General features: G+C 46.0%; 1 gene segment (V, D, J or C); it reads right to left on the bottom strand.

Annotated features, from left to right (window-relative positions):
* Positions 1–10,962: 10,962 nt before the first annotated feature.
* The window catches only part of LOC140418413 (Ig heavy chain C region-like), a 35,753-nt gene continuing 27,304 nt past the window's right edge, over positions 10,963–19,411 (bottom strand). Inside the window, 4 exon segments of the C gene segment in view lie at positions 10,963–11,413; positions 13,118–13,426; positions 14,251–14,556; positions 14,753–15,049. Coding sequence covers positions 11,022–11,413; positions 13,118–13,426; positions 14,251–14,556; positions 14,753–15,049 — 1,304 coding nt within the window.

Consider the following 19,411-nt stretch of genomic DNA (forward strand, 5'->3'; position numbering starts at 1 on the left):
TGGCTGAGGAGTTAAATAAATACTGCGAGTCAGTCTTCATGGTAGGAGACAGTAATAGCATTCCACAAATACTAAATAATCAAAGGCAAAAGGGGAAGGGAATAATCACAATAACTACACCAGAGAAAAAGTATTCGGAAACGAATGGAGCAAAAGTCTGCTATGTTCCTGGCCTGATGGGTTGCATCCCAGGATAGTAAAGGAAGTAGCTGCAGAGATAGTGGATGCCCTGGTCAAATTCTTGAACAGTCCCGAAGGATTGGAAAACTGCTCATGCAACATCTTTATTTAATAAAGGAGGGAGAAAAGAAACCAGTAACGATAGGCCAATAAACTTAACATCTGTCATTGGGAAAATGTTAAGAGTCCATTTTAAAGGATGTAATAGCAGAACATTTTGAAAAGCATAATATAATCAAACAGAGTCAGCATCGCTTCATGAAGGGAAAATCATGTTTGAAACATTTGGTAGAGATTTTTGAGGTGGTAACAAGCAGGATAGATGATGGGGAGCCAGTAGATCTAATATACTTGGATTTCCAAAAAGTGTTTGATAAGGTACCACACAACCGGCTACATAATAAGATAAGAGCTCATGGTGTTGGGGAACTGACCATGATAATGCACGTTCTCTCCGTGTCTCCGTGGGTTTCCTCCAGGTGCTCCGGTTTCCTCCCACAAGTCCCGAAGACATGGTTGTTAGTTGAATTGGACATTCTGAATTCTCCCTCAGTGTACCCGAACACGCGTTGGTGTGTGGCGACTAGGGGTTTTCACAGTAACTTCATTGTAATGTTAATGGAATCCTACTTGTGACAATAATTATTACTATTATAAAAGACAGAAAATTGGGATAAGGGGGCATTTTCAGAATGGCAACATAACTAGCGGAGTGCCGCTGGGATCCATATTGGGGCCACAGTTATTTACCATATATATTAATGACTTGGACAAGGGAAGCGAATGCACTTTTGCAAACTTTGTGGATGACACAAAAATAGGTGGGAAGTCTACACACGGCTATAAACAGGTTAGTTGAGTGGGCAAAAACTTGAGAAATGGAATATAATGTAGGAAAACGAAAATGTATGCACTTTGATGGGAAGAATAAAGGAGCTGAATACTATTCAAAGTGAGAAAGACTACAGAAAACTGCAGCACAGAGGGACCTGGGGGTCCTCGGGCATTAATCACAAAAGCTAGCGTGCAGGTTCAGCAGGTCATTGGGAAGGTAAATGGAAGGTTGGCCTTTATTTCAAAGGGAATGCAGCATAAAAATAGAGAAGTCCAGCTGAAATTGTACAAGGCAATAGTTAGACCACACTTGGAATACTGTGAACAACATTGGTCCCCTTTCCTGAGGAAAGATATGCGGGCATTGGAGACAGTCCAGAGAAGGTTCACTAGGTTAGAACATAGAACATAGAAAAATACAGCACAGAACAGGCCCTTCGGCCCACGATATTGTGCCGAACCTTTGTCCTAGATTAATCATAGATTATCATAGAATTTACAGTGCAGATGGAGGCCATTCGGGCCATCGAGTCTGCACCGGCTCTTGGAAAGAGCACCCTACCCAAGGTCAACACCTCCACCCTATCGCCATAGCCCAGTAACCCCACCCAACACTAAGGGCAATTTTGGTCACTAAGGGCAATTTATCATGGCCAATCCACCTAACCTGCACATCTTTGGACTGTAGGAGGAAACCGGAGCACCCGGAGGAAACCCACACACACACGGGGAGGATGTGCAGACTCCGCACAGACAGTGACCCAAGCCGTAATCGAACCTGCGACCCTGGAGCTGTGAAGCAATTGTGCTATCCACAATGCTACCGTGCTGCCCTTAAGAACAAATTAATCTACACTATATCATTCTACCGTGATCCATGTACCTATCCAATAGCCGCTTGAAGGTTCCTAATGTTTCTGACTCAACTATTTCCACAGGCAGTGCATTCCATGCCCCCACTACTCTCTGGGTAAAGAATCTACCTCTGACATCCCCCCTATTTTTCCACCATTCACCTTAAATTTATGTCCCCTTGTAATGGTTTGTTCCACCCGGGGAAAACGTCTCTGACTAACTACTCCATCTATTCCCCTGATCATCTTATAAACCTCTATCAAGTCGCCCCTCATCCTTCTCCATTCTAATGAGAAAAGGCCTAGCACCCTCAACCTTTCCTCATAAGACATACTTTCCATTCCAGGCAACATCCTGGTAAATCTCCTTTGCACCTTATCCAAAGCTTCCACATCCTTCCTAAAATGAGGTGACCAGAACTGTACTCTGTACTCCAAATGTGGCCTTACCAAGTTTTTGTCCAGCTGCATCATCACCTCACGGTTCTTAAATTCAATCCCTCTGTTAATGAATGCTAGCACACCATAGGCCTTCTTCACAGCTCTATCCACTTGAGTGGCAACTTTCAAAGATGTATGAACATAGACCCCAAGATCTCTCTGCTCCTCCACATTGCCAAGAACTCTACCGTTAACCCTGGATTCCGCATTCATATTTGTCCTTCCAAAATGGACAACCTCACACTTTTCAGGGTTAAACTACATCTGCCATTTCTCAGCCCAGCTCTGCACCCTATCTATGTCTCTTTGCAGCCGACAACAACCCTCCTCACTATCCACAACTCCACCAATCTTCGTATCGTCTGCAAATTTACTGACCCACCCTTCAACTCCCTCATCCAAGTCATTAATGAAAATCATAAACAGCAGAGGACCCGGAACTGATCCCTGCGGTACGCCACAGGTAACTGGGATCCAGGCTGAATATTTGCCATCCACCACCACTCTCAGACTTCTATCTGTTAGCCAGTTCGTTATCCAACTGGCCAAATTTCCCGCTATCCCATGCCTCCTTACTTTCTGCATAAGCCTACCATGGGGAACCTTATCAAATGCCTTACTAAAATCCATGTCCACCACATCCACTGCTTTACCTTCATCCACATGCTTGGTCACCTCCTCAAAGAATTCAATAAGACTTGTAAGGCAAGACCTACCCCTCACAAATCCGTGCTGACTATCCCTAATCAAGCAGTGTCTTTCCAGATGCTCAGAAATCCTATCCCTCAGTACCCTTTCCATTACTTTTCCTCCCACCGAAGTAAGACTAACTGGCCTGTAATTCCCAGGGTTATCCCTATTCCCTTTTTTGAACAGGGGCACGACATTCGCCACTCTCCAATCCCCTGGTACCACCCCTGTTGACAGTGAGGACGAAAAGATCATTGCCAACAGCTATGCAATCCTTGGATATATCCCGTCAGGCCCGGGGGACTTGTCTATCCTCAAGTTTTTCAAAATGCCCAACACATCTTCCTTCCTAACAAGTATTTCCTCGAGCTTACCAGTCTGTTTCATACTGTCCTCTCCAACAATATAGCCCCTCTCATTTGTAAATACTGAAGAAAAGTACTCGTTCAAGACCTCTCCTATCTCTTCAGACTCAATACACAATCTCCCGCTACTATCCTTGTTCGGACCTACCCTCACTCTAGTCATTCTCATATTTCTCACATATGTGTAAAAGGCCTTGGGCTTTTCCTTGATCCTACCCGCCAAAGATTGTTCATGCCCTCTCTTAGCTCTCCTAATCCCTTTCTTCAGTTCCCTCCTGGCTATCTTGTATCCCTCCAGCGCCCTGTCTGGACCTTGTTTCCACAGCCTTACATAAGTCTCATTCTTCCTCTTAACAAGACATTCAACCTCTCGTCAACCATGGTTCCCTCACTCGACCATCTCTTCCCTGCCTGACAGGCACATACATATCAAGGACACGTAGTACCTGTTCCTTGAACAAGTTCCACATTTCACTTGTGTCCTTCCCTGACAGCCTATGTTCCAAACTTATGCACTTCAATTCTTGTCTGACAACATCGTATTTACCCTTCCCCCAATTGTAAACCTTGCCCTGTTGCACGCACCTATCCCTCTCCATTACTACAGTGAAAGTCGCAGAATTGTGGTCACTATCTCCAAAATGCTCCCCCACTAACAAATCTATCACTTGCCCTGGTTCATTACCAAGTACCAAATCCAATATGCCCTCCCCTCTGGTCGGACAATCTACATACTGTGTTAGAAAAGCTTCCTGGACACACTGCACAAACACCACCCCATCCAAACTATTTGATCTAAAGAGTTTCCACTCAATGTTTGGGAAGTTGAAAGCCTACCCTGTGACTTCTGCACCTTTCCAAAATCTATTTCCCAATCTGTTCCTCCACATCTCTGCTACTATTGGGGGGCCTATAGAAAACTCCCAACAAGGTGACTGCTCCTTTCCTATTTCTGACTTCAACCCATACTGCCTCAGTAGGCAGATACTCCTCGAACTGCCTTTCTGCAGCTGTTATACTATCTCTAATTAACAATGCCACCCCCCCCCCCCCTCACCTCTTTTACCACCCTCCCGAATCTTATTGAAACATCTATAACCAGGGACCTCCAACAACCATTTCTGCCCCTCTTCTATCCAAGTTTCCGTGATGGCCACCAAATTGTAGTCTCAAGTACCGATCCATGCCTGAAGTTCACCCACCTCATTCCTGATGCTTCTTGCGTTGAAGTATACACACTTCAATCCATCTCCATGCCTGCAAGTACTCTCCTTTGTCAGTGTTCCCTTCCCCACTGCCTCACTACATGCTTTGGCATCCTGAATATCGGCTAATTTAGTTGCTGGACTACAAATCCGGTTCCCACTCCCCTGCCAAATTAGTTTAAACCCTCCCGAAGAGTACTAGAAAACCTCCCTCCCAGGATATTGGTGCCCCTCTGGTTCAGATGCAACCAGTCCTGCTTGTACAGGTCCCACCTTCCCCAGAATGCGCTCCAATTATCCAAATACCCGAAGCCCTCCCTCTTACACCATTCCTGCAGCCACGTGTTCAACTGCACTCTCTCCCTATTCCTAGCCTTGCTTTCACGTGGCACCGGCAACAAACCAGAGATGACAACTCTGTCTGTCCTGGCTTTTAACTTCCAGCCTCACTCCCTAAACTTGTTTATTACCTCCACACCCCTTTTCCTACCTACGTTGTTGGTACCAATGTGCACCATGACTTCTGGCTGCTCCCCCTCCCCCTTAAGGATCCTGAAGACACGATCCGAGACATCCCTGGCCCTGGCACCCGGGAGGCAACATACCTTCCGGGAGTCTCGTTCGCGACCACAGAATCTCCTATCTATTCCCTTAACCATTGAATCTCCTGTTACTATTGCTTTTCCATTCTCCCCCCTTCCCTTCTGAGCCCCAGAGTCAGACTCAGTGCCAGAGACCTGGCCGCTAGGGCCTTCCCCCGGTAGGTCATCCCCCCCAACAGCATCCAAAACGGTATACTTGTTTTGAAGGGGAACGGCCACGAGGGATCCCTGCACTGTCTGCCTGTTTGTTTTCTTTCCCCTGACTGTAACCCAGCTACTCTTGTCCTATACCTTGGGCGTGGTTACCTCTCTGTAACTCTTCTCTATAACCCCCACTGCCTCCCGGATGATCCGAAGTTCATCCAGCTCTAGTTCCCTAACACGGTCTCTAAGGAGCTGGAGTTGGGTGCACTTCCCACAGGTATAGTCAGCGGGGACACTGGTGGTATCCCTCACCACCCACATCCTACAGGAGGAGCATGCAACTGGCCTAGCCTCCATCCCCTCTTACCTTACAGAATATAGCTGCCCTGTGGACCAACTGGACCTCCGCCCTCCGACTCTGCTCCCAGTCAGTTGCACTCTCTGTAAACGCCTGGCTCTTTTCTCGCTCTTTGCGGAAATGTAGGAAACAAAATGAAAGGAGCACCTTACTCCCTCCTCACCCAGCTCCCTCAGTCACCAAACTCTCACTATAGCACTCAAATGCACCAAATTCAGCACTCAGTGAAAACAAAGTCTGCACTGTCGGTGGATCACTTTTATACTGTGAATCTAGCCTCTGAAAACTGGCCTAATCCAATTAACTAAAGGTTAGTCCCGGATATGGAGAGAGTTTCTTATTAGAAGAGGTTGAGTTGTTTGGGCCTGTACTCATTGGAGTTGAGACGAATGAGAGGTGACCTTTTTGAGACATAAGCATTCTCAGGGGGGTTGACAGGGTAGATGCTGAGAGGATGTTTCCTCTTGTGGGAGAGTCCAGGACCAGAGGGCATAATCTCAAAGTAAGGGGTCTCAAATTTAAGACAGACATGAGGCGACATTTCTTCTCTCAGAGCGCAGTGAATCTGTGGAATTCTTTAGCTGTGCAATCATTCTGTCTCTGGAGTTTAACCATAAAAAGGCAAAGGTGAAGGTGTGTTTACCCGGATGGGCCGCTTGGTGGCGCAGTGGCTCTTTCACTGAGGGGCCTTGAGTTCAGACACATCCCAGACAGGACTGGTGAGAAATATCTGTCTGGGAAAAGGGAGAAAACTGTGTAATCGGGGAAATGGAGCGGTGCCGATGGGCCTGAGAGAAAGGAGTTCAGACAAGTCTTATTTTCTTCATTTTTCATTCAATATTTATTAAAATTTCAGAGAAAATATTCCACAAAAGTTTATTTTGAAGTTGACGAAAGGAAACACAACGATTGAGGGTCACGGTGAGAACAGAACACATGCCCTCTGAGCTGCCAAATGTATGTACAACTGTAACAGGCACCAGAAAGAGAGAACAGGAGCTCAATATAAAGGGAAGGCCAAAGTTATGAGTAAGGAACGAGATAAATTACTTTACTTAGATATTGAGGGAAATTATTAGCTACAATTACATTACAGCCAAAATTATCTCGGACATTTCAAACTGGGAAACAGAAAAACTGTCCAAGATTGTCTCAGTTACAGATGCAGAATAATAAACTGAGAAGATTTTACTGTTCGAGTCACCAAGAGGAGATATTGCATTTGTGTCACACACAGATCATAATAAACAGCTGAGGAAAATCTACAGCGTCCGAACGTCAACCGATCACTTGATCTGTAAAAGAGAGAGAAAATGATGAAGCAGATGTTTATAATCTGGGACATTGATGTTAGAGTTTTCAGTCAATCAAACATTTAGAGATTTTTGAAACGGCTTCTGTCAGTTTGAAGTGTGAGTGGATTGAATCTTCTCACCTTCACCAGAGTGACTGCAGCGCTGTAGGAAATGCTCAGGAAGAACAGGGTGATGAATGTGGAAGCGGTTGTCCAGATGTTCCCGTTATCATCCTCATCGTCTTCAGTCCAGGTGTGGTCTGTGGTATCTATGAGGATAGAGCCAAATAAATATAATTAGATTGTTTATTAATCCACGATTTATTTTTATATTCTCGTTTCATTTTCTCCCGCTGCTAATTTATTCTTTAATATATTTGTCATTGCATATCTACTGTTGCGTTCATGACTCTCAGAAATTGATGTCTTTAACTTTTTTTTCTAATTAAGGGGCAATTTAGCATGGCCAATCCACCTACCCTGCACATCTTTGGGTTGTCGGGGTGAGACCCACAGGTCATGGGGAGAATGTGAAAACTCCACCGGGACAGAGACCCAGGATCGGGATGAACCCCAGGTCCATGGTGGCGTGAGGCAGCAGCGCTAACCACTATGCCACCGTGCCGCCATTGCCTGACGTTTGTGTTTGTTCCTTAGCTTTTGTGTCTGTGTCGATGCGAAGTTCCGTGTTTTGATTTACTCCTCTGTTGTGTGTCCAGATGTCTGTGTAGGTTCACTGTGTGTTCATCGTGTCATTGAGTATTGGTCTGTGTATTTGTGTGTCAGCGCTTGTGTGTGATTTTTTTTTTCATAGAATTTACAGTGCAGAAGGAGGCCATTCGGCCCATCGAGTCTGCACTGGCTCATGGAAAGAGCACCCTACCCAAGGTCAACACCTCCACCCTATCCCCATAACCCAGTAACCCCACCCAACACTAAGGGCAATTTTGGACACTAAGGGCAATTTATCATGGCCAATCCACCTAACCTGCACATCTTTGGACTGTGGGAGGAAACTGGAGCACCCGGAGGAAACCCACGCACACACGGGGAGGATGTGCAGACTCCGCACAGACAGTGGCCCAAACCGGAACTTTGTTTGTCTTCTGTCAATGTGTATATATGAGTGATATATTGTATGTATATGTGTTGAAATCTATGTTTATATATTATTGCCTGTGTTAATATGTGTTTATACTTTCCTGTCTAGCAATATATGTGTTAATGTGTCTTTTTGCGTTCAACATGCATGCCAGTGTCTTAATGTTTGTGCCTGGATAAATGCGTGTGTGTGTCTGTGTGTGTCAATGCGTGTATTTCATCACAGAATCATCATCATATAATCCCTACAGTGGAGAACGAGGCCATTCGGCCTATTGAGTCTGCACCGACCCTTCGAAAGAACACCCTACCGAGGTGCACGGTGCACGCCCTGCCCTATCCCCAGAACCTCGTAACACCACCTAACGTTTTGGGCGCGAAGGGGTGATAGAGCATGGCTAATCCCCCTAACCTGCACATCTTTGGACTGTGGGAGGAAACTGGAGCACGCGGAGGAAACACGGACACGGGAGAGTGTGGAAACTCAACACGGACAATAACCCGAGGCTGGGATTGAACCCGGGTTTGTGGCGCTGTGAGGCAGCAGTGCTATTTGTGCGTTGATGTTTGTTTATAACTATCTATTGCTGTGTATTGACACCTCCATGTGTATTCATGTGTGTTTGTATGAGCGTGTGTACGAATCTGTTAATATGTGACTACGTGTGCCCATTAGTGTGTTAATGTGGATTATTGTCTCTGTTTTAATGGAAATATTTCTGTCATTGTGAAATTGTGCGATTGTGGGCGGCACGGTAGCACAGTGGTTAGCACTGTTGCTACACAGCGCCAGAGTCCCAGGTTCGATTCCTGGCTTGGGTTACTGTCTGTGCGGAGTCTGCATGTTCTCCCTGTGTCCGTGTGGGTTTCGTCCGGGTGCTCCGGTTTCTTCCCACAGGTCCCGAAAGATGTGCTTGTGAGGTAATTTGGACATTCTGAATTCTCCCTCTGTGTACCCGAACAGGCGCCAAGAGTGTGGCGACTAGGGTTTTTTCACAGTAACTTCTTGCAGTGTTAACATAAGCCTACTTGTGACAATAAACATTATTTTTACTATTATGTATATGTAGTTGCTTACAGTTGTGTTTCATATTCTTGTGTCAGTCTGCTTGTCTGGTTTTATATGTTTGTGTTTGCATATTTGTGTATCTGTGTGGACATGTGGATGTATGTGCATGTTTGTGCATGCCGGCTTGTGTGTGTGAATTTGTGTGTGTGTGTACACGAGTGTCTCTGTGTTTGTTTATGTGTATATGTATGCATGTGTTTCTATGTGTACATCTATGTATGTGTTTGTGTCTATGTGTGCTCATGTATATGGTTGTGGGTGTGTGTACGTGTGCCTGTATGTTTAGTGTTTGTGTCTTTATCTGTCTGTGTATTTGTATCAGCTGCCTGTAGCTTTGCCAGTTGTGGGTATTATTGGTACCGATGTAGAATATGTTGAACTTTCTGCTTATAAATGTGTTTTGTGTGAGTTGCAAGCTGACATCATTGACCGAATGCAAAAATACAAGGAGGTGCCTCAGGAGAGAACACTGAAAACCCAGGGAGAATTCAATCACCATCTGGATTTGGATTTTGGGAAATCAGTTGTTGCATATGGATAAGAGGAACAAGGGTGCTAAAAAAAATATGTTGCGTGAATAGATAGTTTAAGAACATCTTTAGCATGATGGGTTTTTAAAATCTTCAACCAGTAAGCTACAAGCCGTCTTGTAATGTCAGTAACTGAGTCCTTAGTGTAGAGACACATCCACTCCCAAATTCCCTGCTTGGGGAGTAGGTGGATAGTGATTTAATAGTCTCTCCCTCTCTGGCCAGCTGAACAAATTCTCTTTGGGTTCCCCCTGCTGAGGAGGTGGAGATACAGTGAGTTCACTCATCACCTTCCTCCTCTTTTGGTCGGGAAAGTGGAGGTAAAATGGGTTTATATTGCCCATCCCTCTCTGTTGGGGAAGTGGGCGGACAGTGCATTTATTTAGGCCCTCCCCCTTTCTTTGTTGGAAGCGGCTGTACAGTGAATCTACTAATGCCCCAGCTCCTTGGTGGGAAAGTGGGGGTACAGGGTTAATTAATGCTCCTCCCCCACTATTTGTTGGGGCGTGGTGATACACTGGATTAACTACTGCCCCCCATGCTTTGGTGTGGAAGTGAGGGGTATAGTGGGTTCACTAAGTCCCTTCCTCTTTGTTAGGGAGTTGGGGTGCAGGGCATTAGCTAACGTCCATTCCCCACTCTCTGTTGGAGAAGTGGGGATGCAGTGGATTAACTATAACCCCCCCCCCCCCCCCGTCTTTGTTTTGGGAAGTGTGGTTGCAGTGGATTAATTTATGCCCCTTCCTCTCTCTTTTGAGGAAGTGGCAGTAGAGTGCATTAACTAATGCCCCTCCTCCTGTCTCTGTGGGGGAGGTGGGGGGACAGTGGATTACCTAGGGGCTCCTACTGATTTTGTAGGAGAGGTGGAGATATAATGGATTAAACATTTCCATTTCCCCTCTCCTTGATGGGTGATTGTTGGTCCTTGTTTCTGTTTGATTCTCAATTTAGTTCCCAGTGGGTGTGATGCAGCTATTTTAAGCTGACATCACTTTTAAAGGGATGGGCAATGGGAGAAGCAGGAACACCGAGATCTAAATGTGATGTGTTTGTCTGTCTGAAATGGGAAAGTGTCCGATTTCTCCTCAGCGAGAAGAAAGTCAATGAATATATTTTGTGAATCCTGCAATGAATGAATTTTACTCTGTCTCCAACCCAGGGTGTATCTGAGCTGGGAGCTCTGGTTGTATCAGACCTGGGGCTGAGACCTGTAGAAATCCGGGTCTCATTGAACAGATCTAATATCAGCAAAGTGGAAGCTCCATTAATTAAGCGGCTGTACATTTAAATCACAATTGGAGGAAAAAAACCTTTTTAATTTTTTTATTTAGTTCGAAATGCAATTGATAGATTCTCATTGACATGAATTAACGGTGTCCATCAGAGCGAGGGAAATGTTCACAAAACTGGGTTTACCGCTGGATTTATCAACCGTTCTGTTGATGATCTTCAAGGGGATGGCTTCATGTCCCACCACACAGGAGTAAGAAGCGCCGCTGGCCCACTCCTCCGCTGCAATGGATAACAGGCTGTACATGAAGAAGGAGCTATTGCCGTTCTCCGCCATCACCTCGGTGTTCTTGTAGTTCCCGGGATTCACCGGCTTGTCATTGACGGTCCACTTGACGAAGATCTCTCGGGGGGAGAAACCTCTCACTAAGCAGCTGAGGGAGACGAATCTCTGAGCGGAGACGTCTTCAGCCGAGGGCAGGAGGACAGAGACGGACGGTTCCCGCGGGTTGGGATCTGCAGAAAATGTACAATAAATGTAAATAAAATGGGGAATTCTGGAGACAATGGAACCGCGGGTTAGATGTGAGAGAAATGTGTTTTGTGTTGGATTTTAAAGGTTTCCATTTTCCACTTTGGGATCTGTCCGGTTTCCGAGCTCGGAGCAGAGGTGGACACAAGCCTTTTCCCTGAGAATTTACATATTGGATTCGAAAGTTTCAGAATGTGGATAGCAGGGAAACAGGCCATTCGGCCCAGCTGTTCTGTGCTGGTGTATAAGCTCCACACCAGGCTCCTCCCACCTTACCCCAAGAGGATTGGGAAACTGCCAATGTAACACCCTTATTCAAAAGGGGAGGGAGACAAAAACAGGTAACTATCGGCCAGTGACCTTAACATCTGTCAGTGGGAAACGGTTCGAGTCCATTATAACGGATCCAATCGCTCAGCATTTAGAAATACTCAATATAATCAACAGAGTCAGCGCGGCCTCGTGAAGGGTAAATCATGCCTGACAAATTTATTGCCCTTATTTGAGGTGATAATGAGAAGGCGAGAGAGAGGGGGGGCAGTAGATGTAATATACATGAATTTCAAAACTGTGTTTAATAAATGAATGTTCTATTCCCACGTTTGCAGATGACAAAAAATAGGTAGAAAGGCAAGTGGTGAGGATTACAGAAAATACACAGAGGGACCGAGAATGTGAGGTTAGACACTTTGGTAGGAGGAAGTACATAACTGAATATTATTCAGATGGAGAAAGACTGGAGAAAGCTGAAGTAACGGGGGAATTGGGGGTCCTCGTGCAAAAACCACACAAAGCAAGTTCTGCCGGTAATATGGAGACAAATTGAATGTTGACATTCATTTCAAAGGGAATATTATATAAGCATGGGGAAGTCTGGCTAAAACTATACAAGGCATTGGTTAGACTGCACCTGGTATACTTTGAACAGTCTCGGCGCCCTTATCTAAGGAAGACAATTGGTTTTGAAGGCAGTCCAGAGAAGGTTCACGAGGTTGATCCCGAGTATGGAGGGATTTTCTTTTGAGCTGAGGTTAAGTAGGCTGGGCTGTACTTATTGGAGCTTAGAGGAATGAAGGCCACCTAATTGAGACATGAAAGATTCTCAGGGAGCTCCTTAGGATAGATGCTGAGGGGTTGTTTTCCCGTGTGGGAGCGTCTAGGACCAGCGTGCATGATCACAAAGTGAGGGTTCGCCCATTTCAGACAGAGATGAGGTGGAATTTCCTCTCTCAGAGAGTAGGGAAGCTGTGGAATTATTTAACCCGGGGGGCTGTAGATTCTGGGTTGTTCAGTATGTTCAAGGTTGAGGGAGACATACTTTAAATCTGTGAATGCGTCAAGAGATATGGGGATAAGTCGGGAAAGACGAGTTTAAGATTATCACATCAGATCAGTCATGACCTCACTGCAGGCTGGACCGGTGTTGATGGGCCCAATGGCCAACGTCTGTTCCTCAGTCTTGTGGTCTATGGTCTCGCTCCATCTAAACCCAATATCACTGTTGGGTTTCATTGTTCATTCATCTGCATATCAATTTCCCCCTTAAACTCTAAACGCCCAGAGTATTTAGTTAGTGGAATTACCAATCAGAATGGGCCAGAAATACACTGAATGCTAAATACTGACCGCTGCACTGACACTAGAAATAGACAAAATGACTCACTTATTGCTTCAGTCTCACCGCTCACCTATTTTTTTGTGGATTGAAATCCTTAAAGGAGTTGGCAGGTCCTGATGGCTCGCCACACAGTCAAACACAGCCCCACTCAGCCAGGCTTGTGTCGAGATGTTTAATTTGCTGACCACGCTCTCAGTATCTGCCCCAGGCTGCTCGGCAATCTCTGATTTCAGCGGCTTCTTCGCTTCACTCCAGGACACGTTGACTCCATAAGGAGCATTCGAAATGACGCAGGTTAAGGTTACAGTCGCCTCCAGTAAGACCTGTTCTATTGGTGGTGGCAGTATTGTTACTGAGGCATCAGTGCAAAGGGAAGGATCTGCGAATGAAAAAAGTGGAAATCAACCCAAGTTTGATCTTCAGAATCAGGACAACAGGATTCAGCCTGAACTCTAAATGGGAATAAATCAACTTCGAAACATCAACCTCTAAAGACCGCCTTTAATCTTCTATACGCAATGGAAAATCAGTTTGGTTTGTGAAAACTATTCTCATTGTGAAATACAGTCAGCCCCGATATCATTCTAACGAATCAGCATTTCAGCATTCCCAATACAAATATTCCATTCCTGATCTCAGGAACGAAGTACTGGCGGCTGATCCATAAATAGGTTGGATGAACTTTCCAACACTTTCCCCCGGAGCTGTTATCAGTTAAGTGTTTGAGACACCCACTGACTCAAATATAATCAGCTGTCTCAGGATAAAGCTGGCATCAAGTCCAACAGGGGCTGGTTTAGCACGGGGCTAAATCGCTGGCTTTTAAAGCAGACCAAGGCAGGCCACCAGCGCGGGTCCAATTCCCATACCAGCCTCCCCGAACAGGCGCCGGAATGTGGCAACCAAGGGCTTTTCACAGTAACTTCATTTGAAGCCTACTTGTGACAATAAGCGATTTTCAATTCATTCATCCACCTCACTTACTAAATTACTTCAAATTATAGGGATAAATTTATTTCTATATTCATAAAATCGTGAATGATAAGCAACCCTCATGCAGCTCTTACGTCAGAATGAAACACAAACTACATGGCAGTAAATTAGAAGTTGTTCTGTGCTTTACACTAACTTCAGTAAATTCCTGATTTGGATTAACTTCAGAGTGCAGGATGATTTATTGTTTCCTCTGTTTGAGTCTCTTACCAGACGCAGTGATATTTTGACTTTGTGTGACCTCTTGATGAGTGACCTGGCAGGTATAGACCGCTTTGCTGAACCATTCCCCAGCGGAGACTGTCAGCCGACTGCTCGCCGAGAAGTTCCCGTTCACTTCACAGGGGGGCGAGGTGACAAATCCTGAACCCATGGGTTGTCCATTCTTCAGCCACTTCACCGTCATTGACTTTGGATGGAAATCGTTGATTGAACAGACCATGGTTGCAAATTTCTGTCTTGAGATTTCTTCATTGGAACTCACGGTGAGGAGAACATTTGGAGTGTTGACTCCACCTTCAAGAAACACAAGTTAGACATTTCTTGAAGAAGATGTAATCAATAAAATTACTAATTGTATTTTAACAGTTTCTCTGTGGTCACTATTTCTCGCAGGAATCAGAACTATGCAGAGAACCATAAATGTGTTATGACCAAAGATGTAAATAAAGTAATCAAAGCGTCTGTTTCTCACAGATTCCACAACACTTACATTCCATTCCAATGCTCTTGTCTGAGCCGCTGTGTCGAACCTCACAGCTGATTTCGCTGCATCCCCCCTCTGACTCGGTGATGGTTAACTGACTGCTCAGGGTGTAGGTTCCCTTCTTGTTTCTCACTGACGGGTATTTCTTAACTCCAGTGGTGATCAGCTGCCCATCTTTCTTCCAGGTAAGGCTGGTGATTTCTGGGGAGTAGTCCATCGCCAAACAGCCGAAGGTCACGGAGCCGTCACTGTTGTGTTGCTGACAGGAGACCAGGCTGTAGAGAGTGGGCGGAGACGGTGTCGCTGGGGGAGAATGGTCCATTCAACAAGTTAGACTCTGTTATTTGTGATTTATAAGTTAACAAGCACTTCAAAATGTGACCATGCGTTGATCCGAATATTTTCTCATTAAACGTTACATCCACATTTCAGCGTCTATCATTTGGGGATCACCATCTCTATGGCCCCTCAATAGAAACTCACATCTCTCTCTCCATCTCTATCACATGACAAAAAATAGCATTTTGATGCCACCTGAATGATGTAACTTTCATTGAATTGAATGAGAGGAGCAGAGGGTTTTCCCCATTATTTCAGCCATCATGTAAAATAAAATGTAAATGGCGCCATAATCACAGAGACTGCTCTCCTTTTCAGAGCTGACTTGTGGTGATTTGACCTGAGGGTCAGCACATCTCAGATGAGGGGCAAGTTTGAGAATGGTGGTCTTCATGAGAACCTCAGCCGATACAGCAATTGAACTCGCGCTGTTGGGGTCGCTTTCCATCACGAACCAGCCGCCCAGCTTACTGAGCTGTGTACGTCACAATCCAGCTCACTGAGCTGTGTACGTCACAATCCAGCTAACTGAGCTGTGTACGTCACAATCCAGCTAACTGAGCTATGTACATCACAATCCAGCTCACTGAGCTGTGTACGTCACAATCCAGCTAACTGAGCTGTGTACGTCACAATCCAGCTAACTGAGCTGTGTACGTCACAATCCAGCTAACTGAGCTGTGTACGTCACAATCCAGCTAACTGAGCTGTGTACGTCACAATCCAGCTAACTGAGCTGTGTACGTCACAATCCAGCTCACTGAGCTGTGTACGTCACAATCCAGCTAACTGAGCTGTGTACCTCACAATTCAGCTAACTGAGCTGTGTACGTCACAATCCAGCTCACTGAGCTGTGTATGTCACAATCCAGCTAACTGAGCGCGTACGTCACAATCCAGCTAACTGAGCTGTGTACGTCACAATCCAGCTAACTGAGCTGTGTATGTCACAATCCAGCTAACTGAGCTGTGTACGTCACAATCCAGCTAACTGAGCTGTGTACGTCACAATCCAGCTAACAGATCTGTGTACGTCACAATCCAGCTAACTGAGCTGTGTACGTCACACTACAGCTAACTGAGCTGTGTACGTCACAATCCAGCTAACTGAGCTGTGTACGTCACAATCCAGCTAACTGAGCTGTGTACGTCACAATCCAGCGAACTGAGCTATGTACGTCACAATCCAGCTAACTGAGCTGTGTACGTCACAATCCAGCTAACTGAGCTGTGTACGTCACAATCCAGCGAACTGAGCTATGTACGTCACAATCCAGCTAACTGAGCTGTGTATGTCACAATCCAGCTAACTGAGCTGTGTACGTCACAATCCAGCTAACTGAGCTGTGTACGTCACAATTCAGCGAACTGAGCTGTGTACGTCACAATCCAGCTAACTGATCTGCGTACCTCACAATCCAGCTAACTGAGCTGCGTACGTCACAATCCAGCTATCTGAGCTGTGTACGTCACAATCCAGCTAACTGAGCTGTGTACGTCACAATCCAGCTAACTGATCTGCGTACCTCACAATCCAGCTAACTGAGCTGTGTACGTCACAATCCAGCTAACTGAGCTGTGTACGTCACAATTCAGCGAACTGAGCTGTGTACGTCACAATCCAGCTAACTGATCTGCGTACCTCACAATCCAGCTAACTGAGCTGCGTACGTCACAATCCAGCTAACTGAGCTGTGTACGTCACAATCCAGCGAACTGAGCTGTGTACGTCACAATCCAGCGAACTGAGCTGTGTACGTCAAAATCCAGCTCACTGAGCTGTGTACGTCACAATCCAGCTAACTGAGCTGTGTACGTCACAATCCAGCTAGCTGAGCTGTGTCCGTCACAATCTAGCTCACTGAGCTGTGTACGTCACAATGCAGCTATCTGAGCTGTGTACGTCACAATCCAGCTAACTGAGCTGGGTACGTCACAATCCAGCTAACTGAGGTGTACGTCACAATCCAGCTAACTGAGCTGTGTACCTCACAATCCAGCTAACTGAGCTGTGTACGTCACAATCCAGCTAGCTGAACTGTGTACGTCACAATCCAGCTAACTGAGCTGTGTACGCCACAGTCCAGCTAACTGAGCTGTGTATGTCACAATCCAGCTCACTGAGCTGTATACGTCACAATCCAGCTAACTGAGCTGTGTACGTCACAATCCAGCTAACTGAGCTGTGTACGTCACAATCCAGCTAACTGAGCTGTGTACGTCACAATCCAGCTAACTGAGCTGTGTACGTCACAATCCAGCTAACTGAGCTGTGTACGTCACAATCCAGCTAACTGAGCTGTGTACGTCACAATCCAGCGAACTGAGCTGTGTACATCACAATCCAGCGAACTGAGCTGTGTACATCACAATCCAGCGAACTGAGCTGTGTACGTCACAATCCAGCTAACTGAGCTGTGTACGTCACAATCCAGCTAGCTGAGCTGTGTACGTCACAATCCAGCTAACTGAGATGTGTACGTCACAATCCAGCTAACTGAGCTGTGTACATCACAATCCAGCTATCTGAGCTGGGTACGCCACAGTCCAGCTAACTGAGCTGTGTACGTCACAATCCAGCTCACTGAGCTGTGTACCTCACAATCCAGCTAACTGAGCTGTGTACGTCACAATCCAGCTAACTGAGCTGTGTACGTCACAATCCAGCTAACTGAGATGTGTACCTCACAATCCAGCTAACTGAGCGGTGTACGTCACAATCCAGCTAATTGAGCTGTGTACATCACAATCCAGCTAACTGATCTGTGGACGTCACAATCCAGCGAACTGTGCTGTGGACATCACAATCCAGCTAACTGATCTGTGTACGTCACAATCCAGCTAACTGAGCTGTGTACGTCACAATCCAGCTCACTGAGCTGTGTACGTCACAATCCAGCGAACTGAGCTGTGGACATCACAATCCAGCTAACTGATCTGTGGACGTCACAATCCAGCGAACTGAGCTGTGGACATCACAATCCAGCGAACTGAGCTGTGTACGTCACAATCCAGCTCACTGAGCTGTGTACGTCACAATCCAGCTAACTGAGCTGTGTACATCACAATCCAGCTAACTGAGCTGTGAACGTCACAATCCAGCTAACTGAGCTGTGTACGTCACAATCCAGCTAACTGAGCTGTGTACGTCACAATCCAGCTCACTGAGCTGTGTACGTCACAATCCAGCTAACTGAGCTGTGTACGTCACAATCCAGCTAACTGAGCTGTGTATGTCACAATCCAGCTAACTGAGCTGTGTACGTCACAATCCAGCTAACTGAGCTGTGTACATCACAATCCAGCTCACTGAGCTGTGTACATCACAATCCAGCTAACTGAGCTGTGTACGCCACAATCCAGCTAGCAGAGCTGTGTACGTCACAATCCAGCTAGCTGAGCTGTGTACGTCACTATCCAGCTCACTGAGCTGTGTACATCACAATCCAGCTAACTGAGCGGTGCACCTCACAATGCAGCTAACTGAGCTGTGTACGTCACAATCCAGCTAACTGAGCTGTGTACGTCACAATCCAGCTAACTGAGCTGTGTACGTCACAATCCAGCTCACTGAGTTGTGTACGTCACATTCCAGCTAACTGAGCTGTGTACGTCACAATCCAGCTAACTGAGCTGTGTACGTCACAATCCAGCTAACTGAGCTGTGTACATCACAATCCAGCTCACTGAGCTGTGTACATCACAATCCAGCGAACTGAGCTGTGTACGTCACAATCCAGCTAACTGAGCTGTGTACATCACAATCCAGCTCACTGAGCTGTGTACGTCACAATCCAGCTAACTGAGCTGTGTACATCACAATGCAGCTAACTGAGCTGTGTACATGACAATCCAGCTAACTGAGCTGTGTACGTCACAATCCAGCTAACTGCGCTGTGTACGTCACATTCCAGCTAACTGAGCTGTGTACGTCACAATCCAGCTCACTGAGCTGTGTACGTCACAATCCAGCTCACTGAGCTGTGTACATCACAATCCAGCTAACTGAGCTGTGTACGTCACAATCCAGCTCACTGAGCTGTGTACGTCACAATCCAGCTAACTGAGCTGTGTACGTCACAATCCAGCTAACTGAGCTGTGTCCGTCACAATCCAGATAACTGAGCTGTGTACGTCACAATCCAGCTCACTGAGCTGTGTACATCACAATCCAGCTAACTGAGCTGTGTACGTCACAATCCAGCTAACTGAGCTGTGTACGTCACAATCCAGCTCACTGAGCTGTGTACGTCACAATCCAGCTCACTGAGCTGTGTACATCACAATCCAGCTAACTGAGCTGTGTACGTCACAATCCAGCTAACT

Source organism: Scyliorhinus torazame, chromosome 5, assembly GCF_047496885.1.
Source record: "Scyliorhinus torazame isolate Kashiwa2021f chromosome 5, sScyTor2.1, whole genome shotgun sequence".
In the NCBI taxonomy this organism is placed as follows: Eukaryota; Metazoa; Chordata; class Chondrichthyes; order Carcharhiniformes; family Scyliorhinidae; genus Scyliorhinus; species Scyliorhinus torazame.